General features: G+C 39.2%; 1 protein-coding gene across 1 annotated transcript; it reads right to left on the bottom strand.

Moving 5' to 3' along the window:
- Positions 1–4006: 4006 nt before the first annotated feature.
- Positions 4007–14424, bottom strand: LOC123616022 (lysozyme C-like). Its single transcript, XM_074375445.1, has 4 exons — positions 8982–14424; positions 7428–7592; positions 5652–5730; positions 4007–4221 (listed from the first exon to the last, which is right to left on the bottom strand). Exons 1-4 carry the CDS (start codon positions 9115–9117, stop codon positions 4155–4157), a joined length of 447 nt encoding a protein of 148 aa, XP_074231546.1. The 5' UTR covers positions 9118–14424; the 3' UTR covers positions 4007–4154.
- Between the last annotated feature and the right edge of the window lie 1227 nt (positions 14425–15651).

Below are 15651 nucleotides of genomic sequence, written 5' to 3'. Positions count from 1 at the left end.
GGGGATGAATCTGTGCTGCTGACACTTTGACCCCTAAGAATTCTCCCAGAGTTCTTCATACGTGCTCTCAGTGAACCTCATGTGTGCGCTTGTCCCTGCCCATGGCACAAGCTGCCTGTGGCTGGTAACCAGAGCTATGTGCTTGGATCTCCACTCCAGCGGTGCATCAAATACCCTAAGCATACAGGTTACTTACATCTACTCCCAAGTGTCTGATACGGTAACTGTAGGATGAAGCTTTGACAATCTCATGCATAATCAGAGTTGAGAAATAGCTCATAGCCGTTCAAAAGAAGAAATGTCTTGCTTCAGCAATTTTGTCAGAGTCACCTGGGAAATAAGTTGAAACATTACAACTTGAGAGAGGAAGGAAAGACCAGTAAAAGCAAAAGGAAACAATCCCCACCTCTTGGATGGGCAACTCCTGTAGAGCCTGGGAGCTGACGGGCTTGGGGATCCCTGAGGGTCACAGGGCTCAGGACGTCCTTCAGATGTGAAATCAGCAAGGACTGAGATGATGAACAGGGTCCAAATCCAGGAACTCAGAGCAGAGGTTACCAGTAGATTTGCACCTACAAAGGATACATTTTAAGGACAATATGAACAATGGGTACCTGGTTTCTCACTGTCATAGAAAGCAGTTACCAACATGGAAAAGGGGAAAATATGAATGAGCCTAGTGGGGTAGGATTTGAATTGGAGGTATTATGTGAATTCAATTTAAACAGATGGACATAGAGATAAATATCGTGTAAATATGCACATCCTGTAGCTTTGTCCATTGATGGGGCCTGGGAACAGTGACACCCTGGTGCCCAGGTCTTGTTTGTGAAATACCCTTCTCCACTCTGAGGAATGAGGGCTCTTTGGAGCAAAGGCTGATTCCAGGCTGAAACAGGAAAAGAACCAGCTGAACCTTGGAACATTTTGTGCCAGAAAACAAAAACAAGTGCTCAAAGAGGATGGGGACGTGTCAAAATGACAGAGAAGCTAGCTTGCAGGGGCTCTAGTGGCCAAATCAGGGACAACGTGCCCATCAGAATACATGACAGGGATGGATTATAGCTCATCATAATTTGATAATAGGAAGCCAGGGGTCCACTTGATATAATAATTAAATGCATTAATTGAAAATTTGATGAGGAACAATCTCAAAGTAACTTACCCTTTTCCAAATACTTCACAGCGGAGATGACTTGCAGACATCACCTTAATCAAATAATCAAAGTGAATGTCATCACTAACAGAACATTTCAAAACCACATGCCACCTGAGAAGACCCAAGGAGAGGAGCACGGCATCACATGTGTGGTGTTCCTGCCAAGGATGCACAGGCTGATCTAATCAGGAGAGCGTCAGAAAACCTCAGGTCCTTTTACAACACAGCTGGTTTGCCATCTTCAACAGGGCTAAAATCATAAAAGTCAAGGAAAAGACTGAAGAAATGATCTAGATGGAAGGAAACTGATAAAAACATGACACCCAAATACACCACATGATTCTGAATTAGATCTTTTTATTAAGAAGGACAAACAGGGACAGTAGATGAAAATGAATGGGATCTGATGATTAGGTGGCAGTAATGGATCAGTGTTAATGTCCTGATTTGTATGATGTTTTGAGGTTGTGTAGGATTTACACACTGAAGGACTCAGAGCCACTGGGCACCATGTTGGCACAGTCCTCTAAAAGTGTTCAGAAAAAATAAAAGTCTCTAATATACTTGCAAATTTTGGGAAAAGTTGAGAGTATTTCATTGCCTTTACTTTTTTGTTTTTTGGTTTTTTTTTTTAGAGGGTGGGCAGTAATTAGGTTTATTTGGTTAATTATTTATTTCAGTGGAGGTACTGGGTTCCTCCACTGAACCCAGGAACAAAATTCTCAATTCAGATTGTCTTCACTTTTAGCCATTTAGCATTCTGTTCCTTTTAAAATGTTACATTGTGCAACAAACAGTGGTTATTGTTTACTGTTTTTGAAGATGACTGAACAGATGAAGGCGTCACATGCCTACATAGATGGGACTCTGCCTAAGATCCACTGAAGATGAACCCAGGACCTCCTACGTGGAAGCATGCACACTTACCACTTGAGCTATACCCTCCCACCCTCAATGTCTTTTAAAAAGTGGGGGGGGGGGGAAGCCTCTGTTCTTTTGAAATTTATATTTCAGCAAGAAGACACAAATAAATACATAAGAAAAACATGTAGTCTAGCAAATGGTTATAGGCATACAGCCCGGGGCCCTCCCAAAATTAGAAATTAAATAGCGGACAAATCGCCAGCCAGGGATTGAGGAGAAGGCATCGGTGAGGTAGGATGTAAATGAGAAGCTGAGGGAGAAAGACTTTTCTAGAAGGATGAAGTGGCTCACTTTGTCCGATGCTGCTGAGAGATCAAGCAAGATGAACAGAGAACAGGTGGTCCCTAGAGTTGGCCCCAAGGGGTCATGGGAGGAGTCACGTTGGAGCAGTCTTCAGCTGAGTGAGGAGAGCAGTCAGATTAGGAAGGGTTGAAAAGAGAAAGGGTGTGAGGACATGGACTTGGTGCATAGAGTTATCTTGTCCCAGAAGTGTTGCTGTCAAAGGGAGCGGAGAACGATGTGGTACTTGCAGGTTATGTAGAGTCAACGGAGAGTTCTTTGTAAGAGGGAAGGTTACCGGGGCAGTTTGCACAATGAGGGGGCTGATCCAGCAAAGAGGGAGAAACTCAGGATGCAGGACACAATCAGCCTCAATTGGAGGAGTGAGGAGGCTGCGGTGGAGGTTGCATGTGGGGACACTGCCACTGGCAGGGGCAGAGGTCCTTCAACCGAGTTATAGCGGGGAAGGAAGAGGGGAGGGGCCCAGGGGAAGATGTGGCCTCTCCTATGGTGGCCAGGAGGGAAGGGCTTGGCCTGAGTTGCTCCTCTTCTCCCAGGGTACCCTGCGGCCGGCCATCTACTGAGATGAGAGCAGGGAGAAGGTGAGTGGTTGGGCGTGTGTGCTGGGACTTTGAGGAGAGGAGAAGTGAAACAGTGCTGGTCATTTTGGAGAGTGGGGACTCAGACAGAGGGCTGCAGAGAAGTGACTCAGATGGCGGGCGGACTGGAGGGCCCATATGAGATCTGTGGTTATGAATTTCAAGTGAGACCTGTCAGCATGCTCAGGGGTTTCTCTCCAGCATTTTCCAGGTGTTTGGGTACAGCAAATACTTAAGTGCCAAATCATTTTTCCCAAGTATATACATACATATCTTTTTCTTCAAAGACACTAAATGGGTCTAAAAAAAGAAAGACAAGGTATGACTTGCAAAGCCTTTAATGATAGTGTTTGTGTTTTTTAACAGCATGCGTGATTTCACATCTGTGGTTAATTAGCAATTATTTCCATACTTGCAAGCTCATCTGCCTATGAATTTAGTCATAATGCAGGAAGTTAATGAAATTAAGGAAAAGTAACCCCTCATCTAAACTCTCTCTCTATTTCTTGATCTAATCTCTCTTCGTGGTCAGCAAGATGCATGAAGGAGTTCTTTAAAAGGGCTAAAATAGATTGATATATAACTTGTGTGTTTATTTTTAAAGCTTCGTAAATGCAACCTTTCTAAGAAAACAGTTAAAGCAAAGGCCTCACACTTACTGGAAACAAAAATCTTAATTCAGATTGTCTTCATTATTAGCCATTTGGCCTTCTGTCCCTTTTAAAACGTTACATTACCCAACAAACAGTGGTTATCGTTTACTGTTTTTGACGATGGCTGAACAGATGAAGGCGTCACGTGCCTATGTTGGTGGGACTTTGCCTAAGATCCATTCAAGATACTCTGGAGTTACATTTCCATTGAATATTGGCCAGTACTTGTATCATTCAAGATTAAGTCTGGGTTCTTTCTTTGATTAAGAACTGAATGGGCTGCAGATCTATTTGATAATTACGATTTTAGACAAATGTTCACCAGCATTAGTTCTGTTAGCCAACCGAAAGCACTGTAGGCCTCATATCCAACAAGAAACATGTTAGTAAATATTAAGCCTCTTAGAAAAAAGACTACATGCTCCTGCATTTGTAGAAACATTATTTGCTTGAAATAATGGTAGTATGACCTGTCACTTAAATGATGACTTCCTTGATATGAAAAAGAGAGAAAATGAGCTGAAGAAGGAAACTCCGCAGTTACAATCTGCAACCCACAACATACTTCCTGAGATCTTGGCCTCGGCATTTATTTTTCCATGCCACCCTGGAAAGAAAGATGAAACAAGCAGAAATAAGGTTAAAACATAGGTGCGTTCACTTAGTGTGATACTCTACGAGAAGCTAACACAACATTGTAAATCAACTCTACTTGAGTGCAGAGAATCTTAAAAACCCTAGAAATCCGCTAAAAGAAATTGAGGAGTAAAAGGGTAAGATTCTGAATCAGTTAAAGTAGATCGTTTTGAGGTAACACGCTTTTCAGCGTAAACCCAGAGCTGCAGTCGTCAATTCTCAGCAGCACAGTTTGGTCTTTGGAAATGTTCTCTGACTTGTCTCAGAACAGGAGGGCAAACCAGATCTCCCCTTTGATGCTTAAAACACAGCATGCTTGCAACAGGAACTAACAGAGTGTGGTAGGTGCCTTATACTTCAAAACCACACATACAAAAAACTCAGAAAAAGAGATTTGTGGATACCAGAGGTGAGGGTTGGGGTGGGGAGGAAGAAGATGGGAATTGGATGAAGGCAGTCAAAAGTTACTACAAATTCCAACTATAGTAAGATAAATACTGGAGCTGTTATGTACAAACTGATAAATATAATTAACTGCTACATTTTATATATGAAAACTGTCAAGAGAGAAACTCCTAAGAGCATCACACACAAAAAACTTTATCTTCTGTTCCTTTAATTTTGTATCCATATTTCTGCAGGTGATTAGGTTCTTGCCTCCTGGTAGAAAGAATTCAGAGATGAGAAGCTAAGAAAGTAAAGTGAGGATTTACTAAGAGACAGATAGTACACTCTCACGGGGACAGCAGGCAGTCTCAGGGAAGTTACTGCCCTGATTTCTCTGGCAGATCAGTTACATAGAGTGTGAAAATGAGTGGGCGGAATATTCACTGTGGGGGGAAGGGTTTGGGGTCCTATTCTCTGATTTTCATCCCAACTCCACCTTCCCAAAGGGAGGAGGGATTTTTGTCTTTATTTAGTGTGGCTGGGAAATATCATGGCGTTGGTGCATGATGGGTACTTCTAATCTGCAAGGCTAATTTTATTGTAATGAGGGCATAATGAGAAAAAGTTACATTTGGACACTGGAGGTTCTTGCCTTTTCCCACCTTTCTTTGTCAGCCTCCCAACCACTTGTCACTCTAAAATTTGTGACCCCTTATCAGCCCAGAGGTTCCTACTTTTCTTTCTCTGCCCAGGGACCCCTGTTGTTTACATGATGTAGGGTTTCCTGCATTTGGCCCAGGACCCTTCTTTTTCTGCCAAACCCTGCCATTTGGCCTGTGTCCCCCCTTCTCTGCTCACATCTAGCTATCTGCCTGCTCTAACAGTCTGAGGAATGGATGTTCACTAAACCTACTGTGATGTATGCAAGTCAAATCATTACGCTGTATACCTTAAAGTATCCAGTGCTGTATGTCAATTACATCTCAATAAAACTGGAAGGAAAAAAAAACATACCATGCTCTAATGCCTTGAGGGTCCCTGACAACCCTCTTTGCACATTGTACGGCTTTAGTGATGTCATCTTGCAGCAAAACTGAAAAAGAGACGGTGAGGAATGAAAACAACGGTTATAGAAATTTCATTTTAACTTAACATTCAGCCAGTTTTATTCTCTTAAGCTAAGAGAGAACACAGATTACCTTTCAAGAGTCTATGTATCTACGAATGTTGAGAGAAAACTTTTTCTTCCTTGTATCCCATTTGGCATGAAATAAAGCATTCTGTTTCTCGTTTTCCAAAGTCATTGGAAGCAATGGAATTATTAACTAATATGATAGATGTTTCTTTTTTTTTACTAAACACTTTAAACAAATGAAGAAACAGAAACTGGCCCAGCATATTTTTGCTCAGTATTTCTACTACTGGAAAAGTATTCCTAAAGAAATAATAAAAACACACGCAAAGATGTATGCACAAGGTGTCTCATAGCAATTAATAAAAGGGGAAAATGGAAACAGCCTAAGAGCTTACCAGTAAGAGCTAGACTGATAAATGACAGAATATTTATGTAGTGGAATTCTAGTCATCTTTAAAAAATAATACATATTGGTATTTGTGACTTAAAAATAATTTTATGTGATAAAGAACAAATCGTAGAGTAGTATATAGAAAGCAATATCATTTTTGTTAAAACACACATTGCCTGCACATTTGTATGTGGGTAGATATGTGCATGACACTGCTTTACCTTCATAGACAAGTTCCATACATGTCCTGAAAGAATTTGTGTATACCAAGTTAGCAGTGGTCACAAATCTCTGGGTAGTAAGAATTTTCATTCAAGGACCACAAATTATTATATAATACAAAATATTTTAAAACAGAAGTTAACTGAATATAAAAGAATATTCTAAGATATTCATCTTCTCTATTAGAAAATTTAATATTTAAAAATTTAACAATAGAAAATTTTGCAATACTTCTCCAAAATTGTATACACAAAAGATTCCACATTCTAATTTTAAATAAACTCAGTAGAATATTTGCTTCACCCCAATTGAACAAATCCATAAATTAGCTTGTTAGAATGACTATGATTATATAGGAACTGTATTTCTGGAAAGTGTAAACTAAAGAATTTAGAAATTAAATGTCATAATGCTTCTAATTCACTTTAAAATCACTCAGCCAAAAAAAAAAAAAATATATATATATATATATATATATACACACACACACACAGAGAAGTAAATAAGACAAAATGCCAAAAACTGTTAAAGTACATGATGGGTACATTGCTGTTTATTATACCAATTTCTATAATTTAGAACATTTCATAATAAAAAGTAAAAACAATGGTTAGAAAAGGACCACACATATTTCTCTTCCTTGATTAGTTAACAACTAATTGTTTCATTTTCTATAAAGGACTATAGATATAAAAAAAAAAAAAAAAGACCAAATCACCAAATTATCCCTAAACCTCCTCAGAGTAAGTCAGAGGAGTGCATAGTTCTGCACAGAGAGTCAGACAGTCCAGCCACAGTAAATTGATGGATCCCTCCAGAAACCTCTGTGTATCAGAGAACAGCAACCTTTCATGATAGGAGCACTTTACGTTCTTACTTCAGGAATCAGGAGGAGGGTAATAAAGAGTTTCTGGAAGTTGAGATGGAGGTTTCCTAGGTCCCTGGTGACCCCATCAAGGCCTTTTTGTTTGTTCTGAATCTCTGTTCTTGTAAACATGACAGGACAGTCCCTGTGCCCACACTCAGTGTCATCTTGTCTTACCGTCGCAGTTGATGCCACAGCCGTTCACTGCTTTTGGAGTTTTGCCATCGTTACACCAGTAGCGGCTGTTGATCTGAAATATCCCGTAATCGGTGCTTCCGCTGCCGCGGTTGTAGTTTGTAGTTTTCGTGTTATAACTACTTTCCCATCTGGCCAAACACATCCCTGAAAAGAACTTACTTTTAGTAGTAAACAGTAACACCACGTGACTTACATTGCAAAGCATGTTCTATCAGGCAAATTCAATTTTACTAATGACTGACGCCTTTGTAAGTATAAAGATGACTTTTACGTGTAAAGTATTTTAACACCTTAGTGCTAAAGGGCCCTTAAGAGAATTCTTTTGCTATCAAATCATTTTGTAATACTAATGAAACAAGATAACATACTTTAGAAAATATGAAACTAGTTGTTTTTCTATTACGCTTCCCCTGCTCCCATCCCTCAGGTAAGATTCAGCCTAGAAGAGAAAAATCAACAGAGTTGTTGAGTGGATTTGTGCTTAGCAGTAGATATATGATGATGATGGAAGAGTGCTTTTTAGTGGGGAAAATAAGGAATTTCTGGGAGGAAGAAGTTTTCTTATGATATCTAAAGGTGAATTTGGATGTCAAACTACACCCCAGACAAGAGCTGTAGAATGGAGAAGACTGTTCTGTCCACCCACCTACCCTTCCGTCCAACCAGCCATCTGCTCATTTGCTCAGAAATAGTTATTGAGGGGAAATGTCTGAATTCAGTCTGAAAAATACCGTGACTACATCGACAAAATTGGACTAAAATCAAGAGCAACATTTACTTTGGGCACAGCTTGAATTCTGTGGCAGAAAGTGAAAACTACTTCATCAACTAGAGTGAGTAAGAATAATGAAACGTCCTTTCCCGCTGCATTTCAGGGATCCTCATACAAACACTGACTGAGGGGAAGTTGGGTCCTACTAGCCCCTGTGTTAGTTCAGCGGGGAGGGTAGAGCTCGGTGGTAGAGCGTGTCCTTAGCATGCACGAGGTTGTGGGTTCAGTCCTCAGTACCTCCATTAAAAATAAATAAGCAAACCTAATTACCCCCCCTCCAAAAAAAGAGTTCCACAGAATTTTTAAAATTTGCTGTTAAAACCCCAACATCATGATTAGAAAGGAGAAAAATACTGCATTACTCTAGGCTTGCAGAACCCAAGTTCCAAACTAGACATGGCTGGACTCAAATGCCAAGGGCCTGACAGAGACATCCCAGGTGCCCAAAAGTACCTTTCAGCCAGCCTTACGTGGGCCGCTGAGGGAACCGAACCCGCAAATTTAGTGGCACTGGAAGCATGGGTCCCGGCCTACTTAGAGTGATATAGAGTTTTGCCCTCCCATACCCTCAAACCTTCAGCTGGTACATCTGATTCTAAAGAAACAAGGTGATATTTTTAAACATTGTTAAGTGTACAAACCTTCCAAGAGAGTTTTTAAAAAGTCCATTCACTCAAAGTCCCTTTCTCTTTATTCATCCTGCATTACTATCCGTTCCGCCCCCACCAGCTATTTGGAAGGACGAACAAGAGATGACTTACAGTTGGCCAGGCTGACTCCCCTGTAGCCATCCATTCCGAGTTCCTTCAGCTTTCGGGCCAGCGCGCATCTCTCCCAGACCTTGCCCTGCACAGCGACAGCGAGGAGGACGAGCCCCAGCACAAGGAGAGCCTTCATGGTGACTGAGGTGCCCGGACTGCAGTCTGCCCGGGGCAGAGTCGGCCCCAGTATTTAACTCCTTTGGACTTCCCTTACTCCTGGGGGTTCGGGAGCTCCACCCCTTGAGATTCGGGGGAAACAGGAACCATTTATTGGCCCACTGCCTTAAAATATTTTCTTTCTTATGTTTGAAGAGGGATATTCTCGCATCCTAAGACTCACCTGCCGGAAAATAATGAAATGAGCTTGTTTAAAGTTATTGCTCAGGAACAATCTGGATTAGCACTGCTGCCAAAAGAGAAACTTCCTCCTGTTTCGTAATGAATTTGAGTGACTAGAAATTTAAAAAAATGGAACGAACATTTTACGCAACTGAAAACGAGCTCCCATCTTTGATTAACACTCATTCTCATTAAATTGTTTTATGTGCGTTCGCTCTGGGGTCTTCATCTTTTTCAGTTAAAATTTCCTTAAATACACTTTCCACAAAAGAACACGACACCCTGCCTGTTGTTTCCACAGGGACATAGCGCAGCAGCACACTGCTCAGCCAGATTCCTATACTAACTTCTTTGGATACTATTGTAGAGTTTTAATTTCTAAATTAATGTTTTACTGTTGTAAATATGGCTCATGGGAACAGCAATCCTAACAACTCCTTTTTGACAAAGCCTTACTTCGCCTTTCTGTGTTACAACATAAGGGGGTCCTTATAAGGCAAGGAAACTTGTAATAAAACCTACAGATGAATAGCACCAAATGCCACCAAAAAATACACCCCTTCAGCATAAGGATTATTTTGAACTGAAGGGAATTGAGAAGAAGCAGATCCAAGGAAATTTCTCTGTCTACCCGCTATTTGCCTGAATGCAGAACATAGATTTGTACAAATGTCAAACTCCAACAAGCCTAGATGCCTGTCGGCCCCAAGACAGCCCTGGAGGACACGACCTAACAGCCTGCACTGACTAGCTAGTATCTTCCACTGGTTTCTTACAGATTTATCTGCCTACAATTTGCCCCCCTTTGAAGCTTAAGACCCTTTTTCTCTGTCATACCACTCTTGTAAAAATACATTGTTCTTTGATTAACATGTTATGTAGGTCTGAGCTTCAACCACCTCTTTAAGTTATTCATCCTTGCATTTCTTCCAAGTTTACATGAGACACGCATGTTAATACACTTGTTTATTTTTCTCTTTTGTTATAGAGCCACCAAAAATCTAAAATGGTAGGAGGAAAAGTTATTTTTCCCTACTGTACAGTTTCTGGTGGTGAGGATGGGACAGTAAAGGCTGGAACAATCCACTGTCTTGCGACATCACAGCTGAGATATGGGGTAACTGAGAGCAGACCCGCAGAAGGTGAGAGTTCTGAAGCACATCCGTCTCCCAGATCTCTGTTTGCAGTGCATGGTCAAGAGGAGGATAAACATTTCTCCTTGTCTCCTTTTCTCCAAATTCACAATGGCAGGAGGAAACATTTGTACAAATAGCTCTCGAATCCTGACTTTGGTGAATTTGGTTTTGGTAATCCATGCCTATGGGTGTTGATTCTTACCCTCCCAGAAAGAGTCATATTTTCCTTTGTCTCTTTTGTGTCATTTGTCATAAGGATGAGAAATCATAAGATGAGAATCCGCATTTGTCTTGTGTTATGTCCTGAGCCAGCTAGCAGCCTGAGACATGAAGTGACAGGCAACTTTGTCCAAGCATGGCAGCTCTCAGGGAAGTGTGTCTTAATAAAGGGTCACCGACCATAAGGGGCCTGTGTCATCTCTTTGCCTTCTTGCCTTGCTTGTGCTGGGAAAATTCTCATCCCAGTATCACCCTCCTGGTAACACAGATTAGCGGGTCCATGATTTACGGTGTCTCACTTGTGGGAGGTAGAGGTTTCTTTGCCACCTGTGCCAATGAACGTCTTTGCTTTTTAAGTTGTCTTCAGACTGGCTCTGCATTGAGAGGGCTCACAAGGACACTTCTTGTGGACATGGTTAAGCCATAAACAGCTTATTGTTTTGGGTTTGTTTTGTGTGTGTGTGTGTGTGTGTGTGTGTGTGTGTGAGTGTGTGTGTGTGTGTGTGTCTGGAGATAATTCGGTTTATTTATTTTTAATGGAGGTACTGGGGATTGAACCCAGGACCTTGTGCATGCTAAGCACATGCTCTACCACTGAGCTTTACCCTCCTCCCTGGCTTATTGGTTTTAAGCATAAAAAAGACCTACTTGTTTGGAGTCACCAGTAAGAGAGCTCTCGTCTTAAACAAATGCCTTATTGGTACCTATGGGAAGACTAGGTTGAAAAAAAAGAAAGAGAGAAGAGAGAGAAATTGATACAGAAGAACATCTTGTGAGAAAAGAGAAAACAAAACACTTCCTTAACAAGATTAGGCAGTGATCAAACTTAGAAAAAAGGTCAGGATCTGCAGATGGCACTGAAGCAGGTGTAAAAGTTAGGTAAATATTGATAACCAGGAAATAGATTTGACAAAGACTCAGAAGATACACAGAAAATTTTGATTTGTTGTCCCTTACTCTGTAATCACACCCCACTGGTTCCAGGCCTTCCACACATTGGGACTGTTCTACCAAAAAAAATTTCTTGGACTACCCTTCTCTTAAAAGAAAGAAAAAGTTTATAGTAATTACACTAGACATCTAAGACTAGGCAAGTATGCCCCTGAGTTCATTCTTAAGTAAAACCTACACTTCTCCCTCAGTCCGTTGGAACTATTAACCATAATTTATCTTTGAAATGTAAGCATCCAAAGAGAGAATTGTTGGCAAAAGCAACCATGGAACAGGAACAATAAAGGAAAAAGAAAAAGAAAATACAGATTTTTTTAAAAAGCAAACTGCTATTTGTTCTATAAGCTCTCTTTTCCCAAGATTTGTCTAGAGCCTTCGTATATTTCTATTAAAGACAAATAAAAATCTTAAAAACTCTTCTCCCTGTATATGGTAAAAGGCTTCAGCTATCTGAGTGGGTAACCTTAACTTGTTCCATCTGCCAGAAACACCATTTAGATCCAACTCTTATTTTATAAGCTACTGAGTTTTGTACTGTTGTACCTGACATGCGGCTAAAATGTTTAAATGAAAGCTATAAAATCTGTTTGCATCTGTCTGTACGTCTATGTGTGTATGTTATGTATATGTGATATATTTCTCAATCTGGATGTTACTCTTAACAACTAACTTCTAAAAAAGCTTAATTTAATTGGCTTAAAGAAAATATAAGCACATATAAATGAAGATTAGTCAAATAAGTTCATGTTATCTCTACGAGGTGTTTGAGATTCTGTAACTGGAAATTCAACATAAGAACTAAATGTACAATAAAAATGATTTGCTCAATGTATGTCAACACGGCAGGAAAAGAAAACCCATGCTTAGCTTTTTAGATTCTTTGTTTCTGTGATTTGTGCTACTTGCCTGGTTTGTCAACGAGAAAAATAACTTAAAATGATGGTTAATTTTTTAAATCTCATGAAATCCTCATGGCAATTCAAGAACAATTGTCAAGAACCCATGAATTAAATGGATGAAAGCGGGAGAAAACTCTGTAAATGAATTTTGCAGCCGTGATCGTGTTTTATAAAATACGGCTGCCTGAAGAGAATTCCCAAATCCTTTTTGTAACCTTAACCTTAAACGATGGCTATTCATTAAATATCAATATCATTTCTAAATCAGAGAAAATACTGAAACACTAATTGCTAAACATAGGTTTAAGTTTACCTGTGTTTGGCTTCTTACTATACAGAAACTAAAGACATTTGGGTCCATTAATAACATGTTCTTTTTCCCACTTTAAAAAACTGTAGTATAAAAAGGCATACGTCTCTAGACATTACAAAATGATATATTCCTCAATTTGCTAATTTACTACACAATATCAATATGTGGCAGACAGTTCACAACTGCTTACTCCCAACTTTTTTGGGAATTTGTGTTACTATAGGTTAAGCACTCTAATCAATATATGTAATGGAAACTACTAGAAATAATAAGGGTAAAGGAAAAAACTGTGTGCAAAGTATCCAAGGGAAGTAAGATATATGTTGGTAGGGAAAGGCATGAGGTATCAGGATGCGGTTTTGTTAAGAGAAAGTAGAATCATTTTGTCCTAAGTTAGAGATTATTTAGAGCTTGTTTTAGACCAGGACAAAAGAAAATGAACGACCAAACCTACGTGAATACAGCAAGTTAGGAAAAGAGAGAGAGAATGAGTGAGAGAGAGAAAGAGAGGAGGGATTCCTGTCTTGTGTGGTGAAGTGAATGAAAATGGAATGAATTTATGATATGGGTTTTTTAAATGAGCTTTAACAGCAGTAGTGTGCTGATGCTAAACTAGAATTTAATTTTTTCTCTTGGTTAAAAGATCAAAATTGTCCTGGATTACTGTGAAAAATTTTTCTTTACCTGTTAAGTAACTCGCCTGGGAAACAAGGATTCTGGGTCTTACAGAGATCATTAATTACTTGTGCTTTATGATCTTCATCTGGTCTTTGGTTACTTAAAAAGCCCAAGTTTTCTCAAAACTAAAAGAGATAAGTCTTTTTTTCCAGGTGCATTACTTCCTGTATTTGCCTTTGAAACACATAACTAAGTACTGTTTCATAACAGTTTGTGATCCTATTTAATCAAGGTTCAAACCTTTTGACATTTTCCACTCAGCTTCTTGGTGCCTATCTCTTAATTATACATAGTCAGCAACAGTTGCCAGATACTTGATGAAAGCCGCTATTGTGGAAGACAGATCAGAATAAACACTTGGAGAAGAGGAACTCAAAGGAAACAGAGGCAAGAAAAGAAGAAAGAAGAAAATACAACTGTAATGAATATCTCAGACAAGTAAGAGAAAATGTCACATCCATGGAACATGCAGGACTGCTGTATAATAAACAGAGAAGAAAAGAGGAGCCCTTGTGATGTAAAAATATTACCACGTTCATAAAACATTTAATAGAAAAGCCAAGAGAAATATTAGAGAAATATTCCCAGAAATACAATAAAAAGACAGAGATTAAAAACAGGAGAGAAAATATGAAAAAAAATAAACTGGAGAATAAAGAGATCAAACATCCAATTAATAAGAATTCTTAAAAGGAATATTTAAAAAAAGGAAATGTAAAATAAATTCACAAAACTGAGGGACACAGATTTCCAGACAGAAATGACCACCAAGGACCCAGCACAATGCTATAGAATAAAATCCATACCATGCACACTATCGTGAAATTTTAGAATTTCAGGGATAAAGAGAATTTTAAAATTTAAGGCCAACGATGTTAAACCTAGATTCTTATATACAATCTGTCAAGTGTGAGAAGAAAAAAACAAAGACATTCTCAGGGACCAAAAAACTTCTTTCTGCACCGTTTCTCACGAAGCCTCTGAAGGACACTTTCCATTTAAAAGAGAGCCAATAAGATAGAAGATGTGGGTTCCAGGAAACACGGCTCTAGCACAGGAGAGAGGAGAAGGAATCACACAGGTGTATGGAGTGAAGCCTGACACTCACTGACACCTGTGCTACAGGCTAATCGAAGCCAATCCATGTTGTAGCAGGAGGGGATGGGCTCCATGTGGACGCTGGGGAAATCCAAACTTAAAGATGGCCTGGAGTGTCTGCACCTATTGAAGGGAGCTTGGCTGAGACTTCTGGTAATGAATTAAAACATAAATATATGGAAAACTAAGCAAACAGAAAACTAAGGCAATTATTAATTCTGAGAAAACCAAAAGCCTTGAGTGGAAATACAGCCAAATTGTACCATCATATTAGACTCATCTGGGAGTGTTTGTGCCTGTGTGTAAAGGGGAAAACAGAGCAGGGGGAGGTGAGAGAGAGCTAAACCTGCATTTTCCTGGGTAGAAATAAATAGAAAATATCCATGGTTGAAAATGAAGAAATGGTAGAATCACCCTGCTCCTGAGCTATATGGCAGTAACACTAGAGTGTAGTTAAAGAAGCTAAAAATAGCTAAAGAAGTTAAAAAGGTGTTACCTCTGGTGTTGGGAATTAAATTAGAAAGGTTAAGGCTATTTTTCCTCATTAACCTTATAACAATTTAGATGACTTTTTAAAATATGCACATGTATTTTGTGATTTAAAAGTTTAAAAATATATTGTGTATGAAAAACAACTAAAAGACATACAATGAAATGTTCACAGTGGTTATTCATGAAGACTTTTCAGAAGTTTTATTTACTCTGTATTTTTTGGCATTTTCAAAGTTTTCTTCTCTCAGCATATATTTTTACTTTTGCAATAAGCAAAATAATAAATAATTATACACACACAGAGGAATGTGCAGAATTAGTAAAAACAAAAAAAAGGTGGTTATTTGAAGTCCTAAACATTTCTCTATGTGTATCAACTCAGCCATATATGTAGGAATATTCTGTCATTTAACTTGATCTTTCTCCTGTGTAGAACTATTGTACCCCATTAGTGGTTTCTCACATTTCAATGGAATAAAGTTAAATATTAATTTTCCCTGAGCTTCAGGAGCAGCATTAAAATGAACTTATTTACAAAACAGAAA

This window comes from Camelus bactrianus, chromosome 12, assembly GCF_048773025.1.
Source record: "Camelus bactrianus isolate YW-2024 breed Bactrian camel chromosome 12, ASM4877302v1, whole genome shotgun sequence".
NCBI lineage: Eukaryota > Metazoa > Chordata > Mammalia > Artiodactyla > Camelidae > Camelus > Camelus bactrianus.
The sequence above is the reverse complement of the archived record's forward strand: the minus strand, read 5'-3'. Positions and strand labels throughout refer to the sequence as shown.

Coding starts and splice junctions, on each gene's coding strand:
- LOC123616022 (XM_074375445.1), bottom strand. CDS start 9,117: ATGAAGGCTCTCCTTGTGCTGGGGCTCGTCCTCCTCGCTGTCGCTGTG. Junction 7,593..8,981: donor GGGAGTCAGCCTGGCCAACT/GTAAGTCATCTC, acceptor AGTTCTTTTCAG/GGATGTGTTTGGCCAGATGG. Junction 5,731..7,427: donor CTGTGGCATCAACTGCGACG/GTAAGACAAGAT, acceptor TCTCTTTTTCAG/TTTTGCTGCAAGATGACATC.